This window comes from Aspergillus versicolor (genome assembly GCF_001890125.1).
Source record: "Aspergillus versicolor CBS 583.65 unplaced genomic scaffold ASPVEscaffold_4, whole genome shotgun sequence".
In the NCBI taxonomy this organism is placed as follows: domain Eukaryota; kingdom Fungi; phylum Ascomycota; class Eurotiomycetes; order Eurotiales; family Aspergillaceae; genus Aspergillus; species Aspergillus versicolor.
In genome coordinates this window covers 894,469-910,300 of record NW_024467527.1, presented here as the reverse complement: position 1 = coordinate 910,300, position 15,832 = coordinate 894,469, and the positions used below count along the sequence as shown (strand labels likewise).

General features: G+C 52.1%; 5 protein-coding genes across 5 annotated transcripts; 2 read left to right on the top strand and 3 right to left on the bottom strand.

Moving 5' to 3' along the window:
* Positions 1–216: 216 nt before the first annotated feature.
* ASPVEDRAFT_82873 (phytanoyl-CoA dioxygenase family protein) lies at positions 217–1,467 on the bottom strand (the record flags this gene model as incomplete). The annotated part of the gene is made up of 1 exon (XM_040817274.1): positions 217–1,467. The coding sequence occupies one exon, from the start codon at positions 1,465–1,467 to the stop codon at positions 217–219; it is 1,251 nt and encodes a 416-aa protein (XP_040667111.1).
* Positions 1,468–2,196: 729 nt separating this feature from the next.
* ASPVEDRAFT_130380 (uncharacterized protein) lies at positions 2,197–4,268 on the bottom strand (the record flags this gene model as incomplete). The annotated part of the gene is made up of 4 exons (XM_040806719.1): positions 2,197–3,031; positions 3,054–3,670; positions 3,733–4,051; positions 4,159–4,268. The coding sequence occupies 4 exons, from the start codon at positions 4,266–4,268 to the stop codon at positions 2,197–2,199; spliced, it is 1,881 nt and encodes a 626-aa protein (XP_040667110.1).
* A 4,735-nt stretch (positions 4,269–9,003) lies between these two features.
* On the top strand, positions 9,004–10,913 carry ASPVEDRAFT_130467 (RING-H2 finger protein; the record flags this gene model as incomplete). Its single annotated transcript, XM_040806728.1, has 4 exons — positions 9,004–9,267; positions 9,387–9,792; positions 9,846–10,410; positions 10,472–10,913. The coding sequence occupies 4 exons, from the start codon at positions 9,004–9,006 to the stop codon at positions 10,911–10,913; spliced, it is 1,677 nt and encodes a 558-aa protein (XP_040667109.1).
* Positions 10,914–12,411: 1,498 nt separating this feature from the next.
* On the top strand, positions 12,412–13,933 carry ASPVEDRAFT_82870 (aspartate aminotransferase; the record flags this gene model as incomplete). The annotated part of the gene is made up of 3 exons (XM_040817273.1): positions 12,412–12,672; positions 12,780–13,760; positions 13,838–13,933. 3 exons carry the CDS (start codon positions 12,412–12,414, stop codon positions 13,931–13,933), a joined length of 1,338 nt encoding a protein of 445 aa, XP_040667108.1.
* Positions 13,934–14,214: 281 nt separating this feature from the next.
* ASPVEDRAFT_191179 (putative SNARE protein (Ufe1)) lies at positions 14,215–15,830 on the bottom strand. The gene is made up of 3 exons (XM_040809082.1): positions 15,562–15,830; positions 14,670–15,511; positions 14,215–14,591 (listed from the first exon to the last, which is right to left on the bottom strand). The coding sequence occupies exons 1-3, from the start codon at positions 15,682–15,684 to the stop codon at positions 14,351–14,353; spliced, it is 1,206 nt and encodes a 401-aa protein (XP_040667107.1). The 5' UTR covers positions 15,685–15,830; the 3' UTR covers positions 14,215–14,350.
* Positions 15,831–15,832: the final 2 nt, after the last annotated feature.

Here is a 15,832-nt window from a genome sequence, read left to right as displayed (position 1 = left end):
TCAGCCATCAGAGTATCCTACTATCATAGGCTCTGGAGATGGGATAAAGTTTGTTGACACCATCAACAGACCAAACATATTCTGGATACTCCGCCGATGTGAAATATACTCCAGTATTGTTGTAATGGACTATACTAACTATAAACACTGATTTCCAACAGAATCACCTCAAGGACACTCAAGGCTGTATCTCATTAAGCTCCCACGAATATAGCATCACGCAGCAACAGCCCCCGAGTCCCTAACCAGCGTCCTCAACTCCCCCACCACTCTCTCCCTATCCCATCCCTCCCTCAACCCTCTAACCAACAACTCCTGCTCACTCTCCGGCGCCATCCCATTCGGCGCCGGGGGCCTCGCATCCAGATTCGTCGGAAACGGATACCCATCACCCACAGCCCTCACAAGCGCATCCAACTCCCCATCCACATTCCCCCCCGCGGCCTCAAACCGCTTCACCATCTCCCCCCAGCACCGCTCCACAATCGGCGCCGCCTCAACAGCCTCCATCGTCTTCCCCAACCCACACCCAATCTGCAACAAATTTGCCTTGCGATGGAACCCACCCAGCCCGTCCGCACCCGCTGGCGGCGTCTCATTCGCACCCGCAGCGTGGAACACAGCCGGGTTAAAGAACAGCCCGTCGCCCAGCGCCAACGGCAACGCAATGTACTTCTCCTGGAAGAATGTGCGGAACTCGTCTCGGCGCCACGCGAGATACCCCGACTCATACGTCTGGCTGAAGGGGAGGAATCTCGTTGGGCCCGACGCGGGGGGCATGTCGCTGTGCGCGACTGCGCCTTGGAGGGTAAGGTATTGGCTTGCGCGGTGGATGGAGCGCGGGAAGGCAGCGCAGGCGTCCAAGTCCTGGAAACCGAGGTGGTAGTCGCGGTGGCTGTCTTGTGCTGCGCCGCCGGGTTTAACGATGTTGACCTGCGCAGTGACGCGGTATGCAGGGCCGAGCCAGGCCTCGCTGACGGTTTTGAGCCAGGGGTTGGCGTAGTAATCTGCGAAGGAGGTTGGATCGGCGAAGGCGTGTTTGGAGAAGGAGTTCCAGATGCGGTCGTTTTTACCGCCCGCCGCGAAGTGGTCGCCCTTTTTGGCGGTCCATTGGCGCTCTTTGTCGATTATGTGTTGGAAAGCGGTGTTTGTTGCGGCTAGGGTGGTGTTGTACCGGGATGGGTCGTACATGCCCTTGAGAACGAAGATGCCCGGGCCTGATTCGAGGATGTCGTACCATTCGTCTTGGAGGGGGCCTGTTTCGGATTGGTTGAGTGGGTTGAACGTTGAGGCGTCATAGATGGGGATATTCTTTTCAATGGTTGATGCGAGTGGGTAAGTGTTAGGATCTGTGGTGCGCGAGCAGATCTTTTTGAAGTCCTCGATGTTGACGGAGGATTCGGCGTGGAAGAGTCTGTTGTGGGCGGCCCTGGAGTGCCCGTTTGTGTGTCCGTTTGTTACCGCCATAATCTCGATATATGTTATTTGGTATATCTCCAGTATGCAGTATGTAAGTGATAGCTGTATGGCGGGGAAGAGCGGGGCTATAAATCAGCAGCACTGGACGAAGGATTCCGAATTGCGTCCGGAAACAACACCGAGTCGTCCACCGGGGAGAAAAATGCACAGTTTACCCACTTTAGCCAGGCCAATAGTGTATCGGATTTTGAATTTATTGCTAAAAGCATGAACGGCAAAAGCCTCAACTGCAAAGAAACAGCTCGCCCATGTGAGGCCCGGAAACCTAATCCCGGCTCTAGGGCTGTATGACTTCATGGTATAATGTTTTCTGAATAGCTAGACACAGCTATCTAGGAAGCCGACAATGGATGCCAGATAAAAGTAATGCTTCCAATGCCGTAAGAAAGGTCAGATGTGCCACTCAGTCGAAAAGTATACAACTTCTTCCACGGATCTGATTTAAACAATACATGTTCTAAGAAGTCCAGATATAGAGTAGAGAGATGTGGCCGAAATAATATGGCATATTGGTATCAATTAAAGTCACGCCGCCAGAACCAATTTCTATAAGATTTGATGTCACCAGAAACGGTTGACATACAGAGACAGAGCAGATGGCTCTCCGGCCAAAGTGGTGATCATGGAAAATGGGGAAAGAGGAATGTAGTGGGAGATGGGGTGAAGAAATAAGTCCATCGTTGAGTCTCATGCTATGCATTCATCGTAGCTTCAATATCAGAGCATGGGGGTATTTGGGGCGGTTCGCTCAATAGCATTTGATTCAGTAAGGGTAAGCGGGTTTTCAGACAACGTCTCGTTCAGCAAGTCGAGTGGTCTGGCGACGGTAAACAGGATTTTAAGTAAGATGCTCTGCGTCCCAGGTGTTGACTCGGATGGTCTTCTGGTGTGACTCACGAAAATCCGGATCAGCGACCGGATGTACTCGTCCGTTGACAAATCTTGTAGTCGGTCTAGCCCGTCCACAACGCACATCAGAAGTGGCGGTGCATAGTAGAGTAAGGAGTCAATTAGCGATAGCACTTCCTTCCACGATGCCAGAGTGCCGTCCAGGAGCGCGAAGCTTTCGGCCTTGACTGTATGGGCGGGCGAGCCGTTCACTACTGGAGGTAGATACTCTAGTAATTGGCGTATCAAGCTGTATACAAGCGCTATAAGACCCTGTTGGAAGAGAGTCATTCCAGTCTTTGCTGTCGGCGGGAGAGAGCAAAAGTGGGCGATGATGGGGGCTTTGGTGTCTTGTGCGAGGTTGGCGTAGAAGGCCGATATTAGAGCGACGGGGCTTGCATTGGCATCCGACAAGTTGCCAATGGCAAGGACTTGAGAATAATTTCCGGTGGCCCACTGATTTAATGATTCCACAACAGTCTGTTCCACTATTATGTCGATGGTGGGATCATAATCGGGGATCTGATCATCATTATCAAAGTACTCTTGGAGATGTGCTGTGGCCGACTGTAGCTCCACTCGTGAGTATTTGTGCTTGTGCTTTTCTGGAGACGCGGCAGTCACAACTGGGAAATATCCTTTGTCAGTTTTATGTCCTTTCTTACTCCATCACAACCCGTTGTCACTTACGCAAATCCTGACCAGGCGCCGTCGTCAAGCAAACGATGGCGCTATTCTGTTCACCAACCGGCCGCAGTCGCTGGCTCGCTTCATTGAACAGTTGTAAAAGAAGCTGACCCCTGTTCTCTCGCAGCTTTAGCCGCTGTTCCGCGCTATGCTGGATTTCCCATATCAAAAGACGAGTTAGGGCATTCTGGGCTGCAAGCCGCCTGTCAATATTCCGTCGGCCTATCTGGCTCAACCTCGCGTCCTCCCACAAGAACAGATCAGGGTGCTGCATTACGGTATCTGCCATCTCAATGTCACTATCACTGAGTTCTCTAACACCCTTAAAAGCGTGCATAAACCCTCGTGCACTATTTTGTATACTCGAAACTAGGTTGCCAAAGTCGATATAGACGTTTTCGTGGCGGCTTTGTAGCAGTCGGCACTTGAATCGCCGGGCGTACCAGTCCATTAATTCTCCGATAAAGAAGAAGAGAAGGGAGTAGAAATAAGCTATCGACGGTATGGAATCGCTGGTGAGCTGATGCTCGCTATCTTCCGGCAGGCAGATAGACTGATTCACTTTGACCAGGGCTTTCATGACTCCGCCTATAACCCTTGGATATCTTGAAGACGCCTGTACCGTACTAGATATTAGAGACAATGATGGATGGGATGAATACGGGAGGTCATGTTTACCTTGATGATGGATTGTAGAGTGCCGCAGAGAAGAGTAGAATAAAACTGATGACTAGGAAGAGTCATCAACAGCGCCATATGGGCGTCAAGCGTAGATGAAAAAGCATCACAAAGAGTTATCGAATGACTGAATAACTGCTTCTGTGGACTGGAGGTCCATGATGCTTGAATGTCGCGGACCAGGGTTTGGACATCTTGGGTAGTTTGTGGGCGTTCTTTGAAGAGCACCTGCTCTGATAGAGGCAGTAACTCTTGGAGACGCTTCCAGGCTTTGGTAAGCTCATTATACTCTATATCGAGAGTCGCAATAACAGGATATCTAGGGCAGTTAGTATAGCTCTATGCGGGTTTGAGGGCTCTGGGCCGGACAAGCAGAGGCGAGACGACAAACTCGAAACGGGGGTCGAAAGCAGCACAATCACTTACGGAGAAAGGCGTCGAGCGTCAAATCTTTTTTTCCAATATATGACGGGAAACTGGCCATCATCTGGACTTTGGGGGGCAGCCGGGGAGCTGGCGATGGCTGGAGGCGGCATTGTGTAGACCGGCGGTGCACGAGGACTTGTCTCATCGATGAATCCGGCACAATCATGCCAGGGGCGAGACGTAGGGGGGGAAACTGGGCCACTCAGCATCAGCGAGCAGATCCTGAGCAGGGCTGAGACCCTTTCCACAGGCGGTTTGCCAGTTCGTTATCTGACGCTGAATGTGCGCATTGTGGTTCTCTGAGACTCCGCGGGAGGGCCCGCTCGGCGACTGGACTTTTTCCCTCTTGGATGCGTCTAGAAACCACGAGTGTGCGACGGGGAAGGCCAGAATCTGCAGCGACAGGGGCAGTATTCACGCCGAAACAGATAAATGCCGGTAATTAGGTTTTGCTGAACCGCTGGGGTCAAAAGGGCGATGGGAGTGGGAGTGAAGAGGGTTGCAGTGGGAAAAGACTGCCTGGCAGTGGGAAAGCACGGAGTCGCACCAGTGGACGCTTGGAATTTTAAGTCTCTGCTATAAGGGATATTATGACTATTCGCCCAGCTATTAATCCTCTCAGGGCATTATTTGGAGAGATTTACCACCCTTGATGCGAGCATCGCATGTGCCCTGCAGCTGAAGGCGCCCAGTGAACTCTACTAATATAGTTGAAATAGAGGTACCGCGGCCAAGTATATTAAGCGCCGTGCTCCAATTCTCTTCACTGCCGTGTCCTCAGCCTGAACTGGGCTCTCCAAGTCATCCGCAACCATGGCCATGTAAAACCAGGAAACCTGGAAAGCTGGAAAGCCGCCCAGGCTGGATCAGCAGTTTTGGAGGACTCACACCCTCAAAAACGCCTCCCTGGCACCACAGGCCAATGGCGGGCGGGACGAGACGCAGCAGATGTTCGAGGCCCCGAATAGAAGCGGGGATGCGCAGAAGACAAGGCAGCCTGGGGCCTATAGCCGGGCGGCGGTGCTAATTCTGGCTTCACCAACCGGACTGGCCGGGGTTGGCGATTTGCCTTTCCTGCTCAATTGCAGCCGCTTCTTGTTTTCTTCAGCCTGCTGCCATCACGCTCTCGCTGCCAGCTCCGCGGGATCCTGTTTTGAACGGCATCTGACAGCATCATCCGACTGCCCTTGGACTCCCGGTGCTGTGAGCTTGTCTCTCCTTGCACTTTAAACTCCCAGCCTTATCAGCACGGACTCATGCCCCATCGATCCTGATCCTTCCGCTGTCCCCTCCAGGTGGAAATGATAAACAGCTCACTGGCACGGTGCTCTTTTCTTTTTGTCCCCAGTATTCAAAGTTTTTCCCATTCCTCCACCGAGATGCCATCATCTGCGGATCATGGTACTGTCGCCTTGCCTTTGGATGAAGCTTTCCTGTCATTCGGTTCCATGATTCCATCGACCCAAATCGCCTATTCAATTCAAATCTTGTTCTTTTTTGCTCTGCCGATCACCTTTCTCGTGGATCTCCTGGACTGGACGTATCACCACATCTTCGCTTTCGCCAATGCGATGGTGCAGTCGCCATTCCCTCTGCGAGCAAATGTGGCTTTCTGACTCAAGCCAAATGTCGCCAACAGACGGTCTGGACCAGCCTGTTCCGCCGATAACCACGTCATTATGGGGTTCCTCGCCTACAAATACTTAAACGATTTGAAGACATTCTCGACCCAAACAACAGCACATAATACTTTCAGGCAGCCCAATGCCCTTAAATTCCCATTGTTATCTAGGTTCAAACCCTATCTACGATTAACGTTAAGGTAGATCCCACCAGTATTTCGATCGAGCCGCCAGCAGTTTGTTATCGTACTTCTTGAGCATCGCCTCTCACCTTGCTATACAAGTCAGCAGGAGCTTTCGAGCCTTGGGAGCACCTCAGCCAAAGGTTACACCGCACATTCATACGACGCAGCACGACTGATTGGACCCTTCTAGCTACCCAGCAAACCATTGGTGTCATTATCTTCTCTTACCCCTGGATCTTTAATCTGAAAACATCCTTTGCCGGCCCATAATGCCGGTAGCATTCCAAATTCCCAAATGCAACAAACTGAAACTAACCCGTGATCCGAGAGCGATCAATCACACTTAAGCAGTCCCTGATGACCATGCGACAGCTTGTGGTTTGAAGCTTTTTTAATCGGGCGATTGATTACTCTTGCTTTCAATTCAAAGAAGGGATTGAAGAACCCGTCCCGGTATGGACTTGAGTTTGGAAGTGTTTCGGACGCAGACGCCATGCTGCAATACGATCCTTGGGCTCACAGTGTATGGTAAACTTGCGCGAGTTGAAACTGCAGTCTTCACCGACCATTTAACTGGCTGAATCAAGAGCAACTAACCATCCAACGAGCAGCCAAACTTCCCTCACGACGGCAGGCTCGTTCATTGGAGTTTGTCGCAATGGATTTCGCAAAACATTATGGAGACTCATGCCACTGAACATGAATCGCTAAGACAGACCTACTGCACGATTCGACGCCTTAAACTCAATACTTAGCCAACTAATAAAGTAGATTATGTGGACTGTGCCTGAGCGCTTGCACGCCCATAGACTTGGATCTTTTGCGAACCGAAGGAGAAATATTGACCTAGGAGGTCCACATTAACAGATGTCAGGTTGGAGCTGCTCCAATCGAACTCCGTGGAGATCTGCTATCTGAGAGACAGCGGGGAACATGAATTGTAGAGTGCAGCCAACGCTGCCAGTGTATCTCAATCAATCACGTCCGTCGACAGTCAGAAGACGGGATGATCTACGGTCGATCCGTAGGACCTGATTTACCTTCCAAATTGAGCAATACTCCCCGCTTTAGTTTCCCTCCCCGCTGCGGGCAGTGGCATCAGCAATGCCTTTGACAGCTGCATGGAGTACTTCGACTGGAGTTGGAGTCGAGGGGTTGACGACGTAGTATAGTACCCTGGAAACTTAATACAAAAAAGCGGCTGGAAGCCTGATAGCACTGTGTACTTGCTCGCTACTGCGCCCATGTATCCAGACTTACCTGTGGAATGGAACTACATATCAGGCCAACGGGCTTGCAGCTTACATGCTCTCGGGTAAAGAAATCGCCCATATCAGATGAGCAGCCCGAGTCTTCGATACACTACCAATGTGATATCTTGACAAGCATGTGCTGGTCATTACTCCGGTCCCGGAGTTGATATGCTGATCATTTTCCATGGATGTGGAGAGCCGATTGGGGTTATCAGTAGCGAACGACTTGTAGAATCCCTGGAAGTCGAAAGGCTGGAAGCTGGATATAGTAACGAAGATTCAGAAGTCACAGGGCAGAGTGGTGAGCTTCTTATCAAGTTCATGGACACACGCCCGATTGGATATCCTCATATTGAATGAGCAGAAGTGAATGACCATGTGGCTGGAAAGGTCGATGGCTGGCAGCGATTCCCACGTGATGATTCCCGGTCGCCGAGAGAAGTGAGGCTGGGCGGAGTGGGCTGTGCATGGGGAGCTGACGAATCTCTCCATCATAAGCCAGCGACCGAGGAAATCGCTTTCGTTGTTCATTGTGTGTTTTCGAGCGCAATTGAGCAGGGGAAAAAGAGTGCCTGCATTAAGAAATACTACGGGATTGTTGAATTGAAGGCGTGCCTGTCTCCCTGTGTTGCGACCGCTTTCGGCGGCATTGTTGGAGTCCTTTCAAGATCTCCGTGCCAGTTGGCAGGCGATCCCCGCATCGTCACGCATTCGGCCCTCCATCGGCCATAATCAAATTGTTTGGTTGGATATCGTCACTCGGTGATCCATGGTCCTGGTTTGGAGTCTGTTTCGATTCGCGGTAGTCTCCGATGCTTTTCCTGGTAAACCTGCCTCGTTTCTTTTCGGCGTTTCTCCGCTGGGTTTCCCTGTTGCCACTTATCTGAGACGGATGACGGGAGGATGGGCTGAGAATAGAACGGGAGAGTGACTGGAATTGGAGCGACCGCGCATTCAGAAACGAGATGAAAAAGAAAGAATGGCCGCGGCCAGAGTCAGCATTATTGAACTGTAAAATAGAACCGCTGGAGAGGGGACTGTGTAGTGAGAAAGTTCGACTGCGACATTGATGGGCAACTCTGGATCCGTCGAGTCTCGCTTTCATCACGTTTCCGGCCCTGAACTCTGCCCAAACCTTCTTCTTGATAGAGTCTCGTGCTTTGGGGCCATTATTATTCTATTGTCCAGTTGATAATTGCAATTATGAGATATATTTGAGATACGAGCAGTCCACCGGATCCCCCGGCACAAGCCACTCCATCGATCGATTCCATCCGCCCCCTCTTTCATCAGCCTGGTTTATCCTGGCACTTCCCCCTCCACTCATCTCCAGCTGTGGATATTAATCCTCTGGCTGCCGTTTCTTTGAACCGGACTTCTCGGTCTCACTTCCCTCCGCTGCGCCCCAATTTCTTCCTCAACTTGTTCTCCCCAGGTACGAATACGCTGCACCGGAGCTGCGGATGCAATTCGTCTGTCCGGATACCCAGGCGATCGAGTGAAACTAACCGCCTCTTCCGTAGTGATCGCCCAACTGCTGCGTTGCAATTCACGGTGATATCACTGAGAGTCTGGGCAGAGCCTTGGAAGCTGGTGGATTCCCTCTTTTTTCGCCATTTCGTTGCTTCTTTCTGTCCCACTTCTGCTCCTGCGAGAGATCCGTGACCTAATGATCTTCCACGATTCCCCATATCCTCCGACGTCTCCGTAAGCCCTTGCAAGTCACAACCCGTGGGGAAATTTCCTTGTCATCCACCTGGGTCGTCGAGTCGTGTCTCTTCATTCATGGGTTCTTTTCTCTCTCTTCACCCCTCCTCCTCCTCCTCTGACTTCTCCTCCTCTCGTCTCTTTTCCTCCTCTGCTCTTTCGCTCCTCTTCCTTCTTTCCACAGTCCAGACTGTGGGCTCGACGGTCCTGCCCTCAAATAACACCGGGGCCCTCTTGCAGCAGCGCTTTCAATTAGGAAGCACTCAAGTGGACCTGCCTCGGGACTCGAGCATTGCCCCGTTGACCCAGTCTCTTGTCAGCTTGGGCAACCGTCAGCTTAGGGTAAGTCCTTCCATACATCCAAACCCAACCCACGCCGGCGTATCCGGTCCTCGTATCCACCACATCCGTCCGCTTACGGGGGCTGTGAAAATAAATATAAAATACTAATGACTGTCTAGAGTTTCAATTTTACTGGGGATCTTGTTCAGGTGTCCGCTGGCAACTCGCCGTCGCTCCAAACGAGTGATATCGCCTTCGTCCCCTGCGACGACTCTGCTTATTTTGGGAACTTGGATGCGAATGAGACCCTGAATATCATATTGGGCAAAAATCCAGTAGCGGTCCTTCTGTATAGCACGACAACATCGGCCTGCAACTACACCGCTGAAGAACAGAGCGACTACGAGCGCCTGTTCACACTGCTGAGTGCGGACACTGCCAAGTCGATTGAAACGCAGCTCGGTGATTCGAATCGAACGGGGTCGTCATATATCGTGCCCGACATGGCATCATTCGCTCCAACAGGTTCCTTTGAGGATGATTCGGGAGGTGGTGGTGGCGGCGGCACCGACAGCCCTAACACGGGTATGTGTTATGATCTTCTAACGGCCGTGGTGTATTGCTAATAACCTCTGCAGCTATGATCATCCTTTACAGTATCACTGGTATCATCACAGCACTGTTTCTATCCATCATCATCACCGGCGCTATCCGAGCCCACCGTCATCCCGAACGATACGGACCACGGCAACGACCAGGACGACCACGTCAAAGTCGAGCAAGGGGAATGGCAAGGGCGATGTTGGAAACAATCCCGATCGTGAAGTTTGGAGATGCCCCCGACGGCAAGCTGGAGAACGACAAGGGAGATGTGGAAATGTCGGTCGAGTCCGAGATCCCAGCCTCGCAGTTACGAGAAGACGATCAAACTCGCCAATCGCCAATGGTTACTGGTGGTACCACGTCACCGACGCCCGGTGAAACGACAGAAAACCGGGATGCCACGACTGCGCCTGAATCGAATGAGGAAAAACGAACTGGTACCGAGACATCAACAACAGACCACCCCAACTTTTCATGTCCGATTTGCACAGATGACTTCGTCAAGGGCCAGGATCTGCGCGTCCTTCCTTGTAACCATCAATTCCATCCTGAGTGTGTCGATCCATGGTTGGTGAATGTGTCAGGAACCTGTCCTCTTTGGTATGCCACCAACTCACATTAACCTTTTTAACTATGTTTTACTCCTACTAACTAAACCCAGCCGAATCGACCTCAATCCATCACAACCTGAGGGCGAAGGTGAAAACCAAGAAGGCGAAGCCAATGCCGAAGGACAGCAACAAGACGAAACAACAAACAACAGCAATAACAATAACAACAACCAAACGGAAGAAACACAACCACACCGCCACCGCCGGATAAGCAGCTACCTCCACAGTACCCTGAACGCCCGTCGCATGCGTGACGCTAGTGTTGAGGAACGCCTCGCCGCACTCCGAAGCATCCGCGAAGAAGCCAACCGCGACCCAGAAAACGAGACCGAGAATGAGCAACGCCGTCGTCGAAATCGGCTAACGACGAGGCTCCGGGAGCGGTTCCGGGTCCGTACTCGGGCGCATGGTGCGGCGGCTGATGAGTCTGGTGCTGCCACTTTTGCGGGCACTGACACGCCGGCGCCCGCCGCTTCGCAGAGCCAGAGCTAGAGTCGACAACGTGGTATGGCTCTGCACCATATATATACGTTCCCCTCCTTCACTTTTCACTTTACTTCTTGTCTATCCTTTATCTTGTCTCCACTTGGAGAAGTATATTTACGTACTGTACTGGTTTGGTTCGGGAATTCTGCATGGCCGGCCTGCATTATTACGTTTGGAATTTGTCACGACTTGCTTTTATTTGCTTGAGCACGGGATACACGGCGTTATTAGAGATTTGGGCGGCTGGATTCAAAATATGGGATTTCTGTGTATATCTTGGGTCTCTATAACACGAACTATGAGATTATGTGGATACAATGCATATTTAACTCGACTCTGTGCATTCACCTGGGTATTTATACGCAAATTTTAATTATAGAAGTAAAGAAGAGGAGAACGGGGTGAGGGGAAGGCAAGAGGGGGATGGACCTATACCCCAATCCAAGTGCCCTCCCTCACAGCAAAGACCCCACGGGGTCGAACGGAGTCCACTGACTAACCCTCAGAAGCAGACGGAGATGAGGAGAAAAAAAAATCACCATTCTCTTACTAAAATTACGTAGTGAGGCCGTGAGGGGAGCGACCCCAAGACAACCCCCAAGACCACCAAGGGGCTAAATTTACCTAATTCTGACCTGAATTCAATTTTTCGTTCTCCATCCGGCGAGGAGATCCGAGTGCAGTGAACAGGCCCGGGACGATATTAACCGGAGGCAGCCAGGAACCCGCCCGGAAGAATGTCGAGAAAACACGGGGCCGAGCCAGCGTGCCTGGCAAAGCAATGCTGGGATAATCAAGGGTAATTTATTATTGTTGGACTTTGTGTGGGAGTCGGGGCATGTCCGGGGTCCGGGTAATTCTCGTAATCGTTGCGTCCGCAGGCGAGATCAGGAGTGTGGAGAGATGTGTCAGGGCTGAGACGAAACAAGACTGGGCTGGGCGATGACCGTTCCGGCCGAGGTGGTTGGTTGGTCATAATCCGGGCCTGGCTCCATCGACTCCATCAAGGGGACGATTTGATTCCATCTGGTGGTGGTCAGGGAGGAGGGAGGACTCCGTTTATTGTCGCGAGGGGAGTCGGAGAATTGTCTGGGCTGTCGATGATTCTCGTTCCCCGCATCAGTAATACAGAGATGCTCTCTTCAGTTCAGGACACTCGGTGTCGCAGCGCCAGGGAATTGAGGCTTCAGGATTAATTTGTATAGACGTATCTACACTGTCGGACTGTAGGCGTAGGAGTCCAACATGTGATGTCGTCATACGCCCATCGGCCTCGGTTCCTTTCGGGCTTCATGAGCATCTGTTGACGCGCGAGAGTTGAGGCATTTATTTACTTAAAGCAAGGCGGATGACATGACAGGATTCACTTTTCTGGGCTGTCGGATTTCGAATTCCCCTCAGGCCAGTTCCAGCTTACTATTGGAGACCGCGGCCAACCGGTGAACGCAAGCAGCAATCCATTGTGGTGTGACTATTTAACTGCGCGCAAATAAAATCTTCCATCATGTCCGCTTCCACTCCCTCTTCGTCTTCTTCTCTCGTTTCCACCGCGAAATCCCGTCTTGCCTCTATCTCCTCGCACATCATGGGTTCTACCAGCGCCCCCGTCTTTTCCACCTCCGTCGTGCCCTCTGCCCCGGAGGATCCCCTCTTCGGCCTCGCCCAGGCTTATCGCCAGGACCCCTCTGACAAGAAGGTCGATCTGGTCATCGGAGCTTATCGCGACGACCACGCGAAGCCTTGGGTTCTTCCCGTCGTGAAGAAGGTTCGTCCCCGAGTGGCGGCTATTTACGGGCTTGCCAACTCTTATCGAGCCCCCAACATCAAGTTTATCAGTTGCATCAGGATGAGCTAACGCAACAGTAAATCCAGGCAGATGATCTCATTCGCAACGACCCCAATCTCAATCACGAATACCTCCCAATCAAGGGTCTCGCAGACTACACGACGGCCGCCCAGAAGCTTATCGTCGGCGCCGACTCCCCCGCCATCGCCGAAAACCGTGTCTGCACATTCCAAACTATTTCTGGCACAGGTGCCGTCCATCTCGGAGCTCTCTTCCTCTCCAGATTCCACCCCAAAAGCCCCAAGCCCTCCCTCTACCTCTCCAGTCCCACCTGGGCAAACCACCACCAAATCTTCACAAATGTCGGCTTCACCCTCGCCAACTACCCCTACTTCTCCCCGCAAACGAAAGGCCTCGACTTCGATGGCATGCTAACAGCCATCCGCTCCGCCCCCGCGGGCTCCATCATCCTCCTCCACGCCTGCGCCCACAACCCCACAGGCGTAGACCTCACCCAGGACCAATGGAAGGAAGTCGCTGTCATCATGCGCGAGCGCTCCCACTTCCCCTTCTTCGACTGCGCCTACCAGGGCTTCGCCTCCGGCGACCTGAGCCGCGACGCCTGGGCCATCCGGTACTTTGTCGAGCAGGGCTTCGAGCTCTGCATCGCGCAGTCCTTCGCTAAGAACTTCGGCCTCTACGGCGAGCGCACAGGCGCTTTCCACTTCGTCTCCGCCCCCGGCGCCGAGGCAACACAGTCCTCAGCCCACGTCGCCTCGCAGCTCGCCATCCTGCAGCGATCAGAGATATCTAACCCGCCTGCCTATGGCGCGCGCATCGCAAGCAAAGTCCTTAACGACCCGTCATTGTTTGCGCAGTGGGAGGATGATCTGCGGACGATGAGCGGGCGGATTGCGGAGATGCGCTCCGGCCTGCGTCAGCGGCTGGAGAGCAAGGGGACGCCTGGGTCTTGGAGGCACATCACGGATCAGATTGGCATGTTCAGCTTCACGGGCCTGACGGAGGCGCAGGTCAAGGTGTTGCGTGAGAAGTGGCATGTTTATATGGTATGTTTAAACGTTTGCTCCACTGATCTAACCATATTGGAAATGGCATCCAACTAACCGTCTACTCTATTTTACAGACTAAGAACGGCCGCATCTCCATGGCTGGTCTGAACACGCATAACCTGGATTACTTCGCCGAGGCGGTCGACAGTGTTGTGAGGGAGACGTCGTGATTTTGTCTACCTACCTACCTATCTACCTACCTACTACTGTACAAACTAGCATCTCTCTCTTTCTGTCTCTTTGGATGATTCCCCCTTTTATCTAACTGCATCCATCTGTCTCTGTATTTCATCCAGACTCACTTGTTTCTGGTCAATTCGATTCGGTTGTCATACCATACCATATCTTATTCCCCTTTGCCAGTTTTCCTACAGATCTGGGTATTCAAGTCTATTTGCTTTCCGTCATTTCAAGGAATGGTCCGATAAAATAACCGCGGAGACTGTTCTGGAAGACAAAATTTAGGATTTGAAGTCTCATGTTTAGTACTTCTAATAGATTGCTTCTCTCCCATATATATCTATATTCGCATACATATAAACGTATCGGTAGATGCGAGAGAGAACGTTAAAAGGTTAATATCTAGTTTAAAAAACCAAATCCCAAACAACCAACCACGTGCACAACCCGACTGTCCCCCAAAACACGGCCTGCGCGGCACTCCGCTTCTCGCTCGCACGCTTCAACTCCTTGTTCCCCTTTCCGATGTTCGTCTCCGTGTTTAATGCATCGGCGACCATCATCCCGACGTACTCTTCCTGCGTGGAGAGGTGCGTTACGAGGGTTTGTTGCAGGGATGAGATTTCAAGGAGCGATTTCTCGGCATTTCTATTCAGCAAAGGAAAGGGAGCTTTGGTTAGCGTTGTGTCGCTTTCGAATTGGGAAAATGAATGAGGGGAAACGTACTGTACTTTATTCAGAGTATCCTCGTAATACCGCACCATGGAGTCATTCTCCTCCGCAAACAGCTGCAGTTGTTCTGGCGAGAGTTCTGCTTCAATGGCTGCGACCTCGGCAGCGTCAAGCGTAGTGCCTTTAGTCGTGGGTTCTGTCAATTCCAGCGCAGCGTCGGGGTATGTTGATGGCGCGGATATTGAGACTCCACCACTACCACCACCACCGGCAGCTGCTGCACCTCCACCAAACCCAGAGCCAGAATTAAGAACCGGCGACGTCGAAGTTGCAGCTTTATACAAAACACTCTTCTCCCGCTCCTTCGCCCGCTCGATCCGTTTCTCGACCATATCGCGCTGCATCTCGATGGTTCCTTCTAGTCGGCGACTCAGGAACCACAGGATACTCTCGCGCACGCTCTTGAGGAGATTCTCGGTTTGTTCGTCGTTGATCTGCTCTGGCTTCTTCCCTGCATCATCTTGACCTTGGTCCTGGCCGAGGGCCGAAGAACCCGACGCCCATTGGAAGAGAAGACTTGATGCCTTTGAGCGCTTCCGGCCATATTTCTTGTCGAGGAGTGTGGAGTGGGTTTCCTGGCGGAGGGTTTCGGCGGAGGACAGGTTCGATATTGAGGTTGAGAGGGTGTGGAGGAGGGAGGAGGTTGAGCTTGTTATGTTGTCGAGTTCGGCTGCGGAGAGGAGGGGTTCTTTCTCCTTGGCCTTGGAGGAGCTGGAGTGCGCGGTTGACGGGGAGTTGCGGTGCTTGGGTTTATTGGTTGCGGAGTGGGTTGAGATGCTTAGGTAAGATGGGCGGATTTTGTGCAGGTGTGCGAGAAGTGAGGAGATGTGTGTATTCTAAGGCCATTGTTAGTATTGGCGTTGTTGGAGGGGAGGTGCTGGCGTACGATTCGGTAGGCTTCTTTGAGGAATTCATCGGCGGTTTTGGTGGTGAGGGGTCGGGGGTGCAGGGATAGGGATTTGTCCTGTTTGTGGAGCAGGTCGGTGAAGGTGGCCGTTAGTTCTGACATATTGGCTGTATCAAGCGCTATCGCAGCATGCTTGAGCTGAAGCTGAGTTGATGTTGATGTTGACGTCGGGTGGAGATCAATCGGAAATGCTGAGCTGGAAGTAAACTGGGCGCCGATCCCGTGATCCCCGTGCCCTACAAGCTACGAC

Excerpts from the sequence above, each read along its gene's own strand:
- ASPVEDRAFT_191179 (XM_040809082.1), bottom strand. The coding sequence starts at position 15,684 with ATGTCAGAACTAACGGCCACCTTCACCGACCTGCTCCACAAACAGGAC. Across the intron at positions 15,512-15,561 it reads TCAAAGAAGCCTACCGAATC|AATACACACATCTCCTCACT; the intron begins GTACGCCAGCAC and ends CAATGGCCTTAG. Across the intron at positions 14,592-14,669 it reads GATACTCTGAATAAAGTACA|AAATGCCGAGAAATCGCTCC; the intron begins GTACGTTTCCCC and ends TTTGCTGAATAG.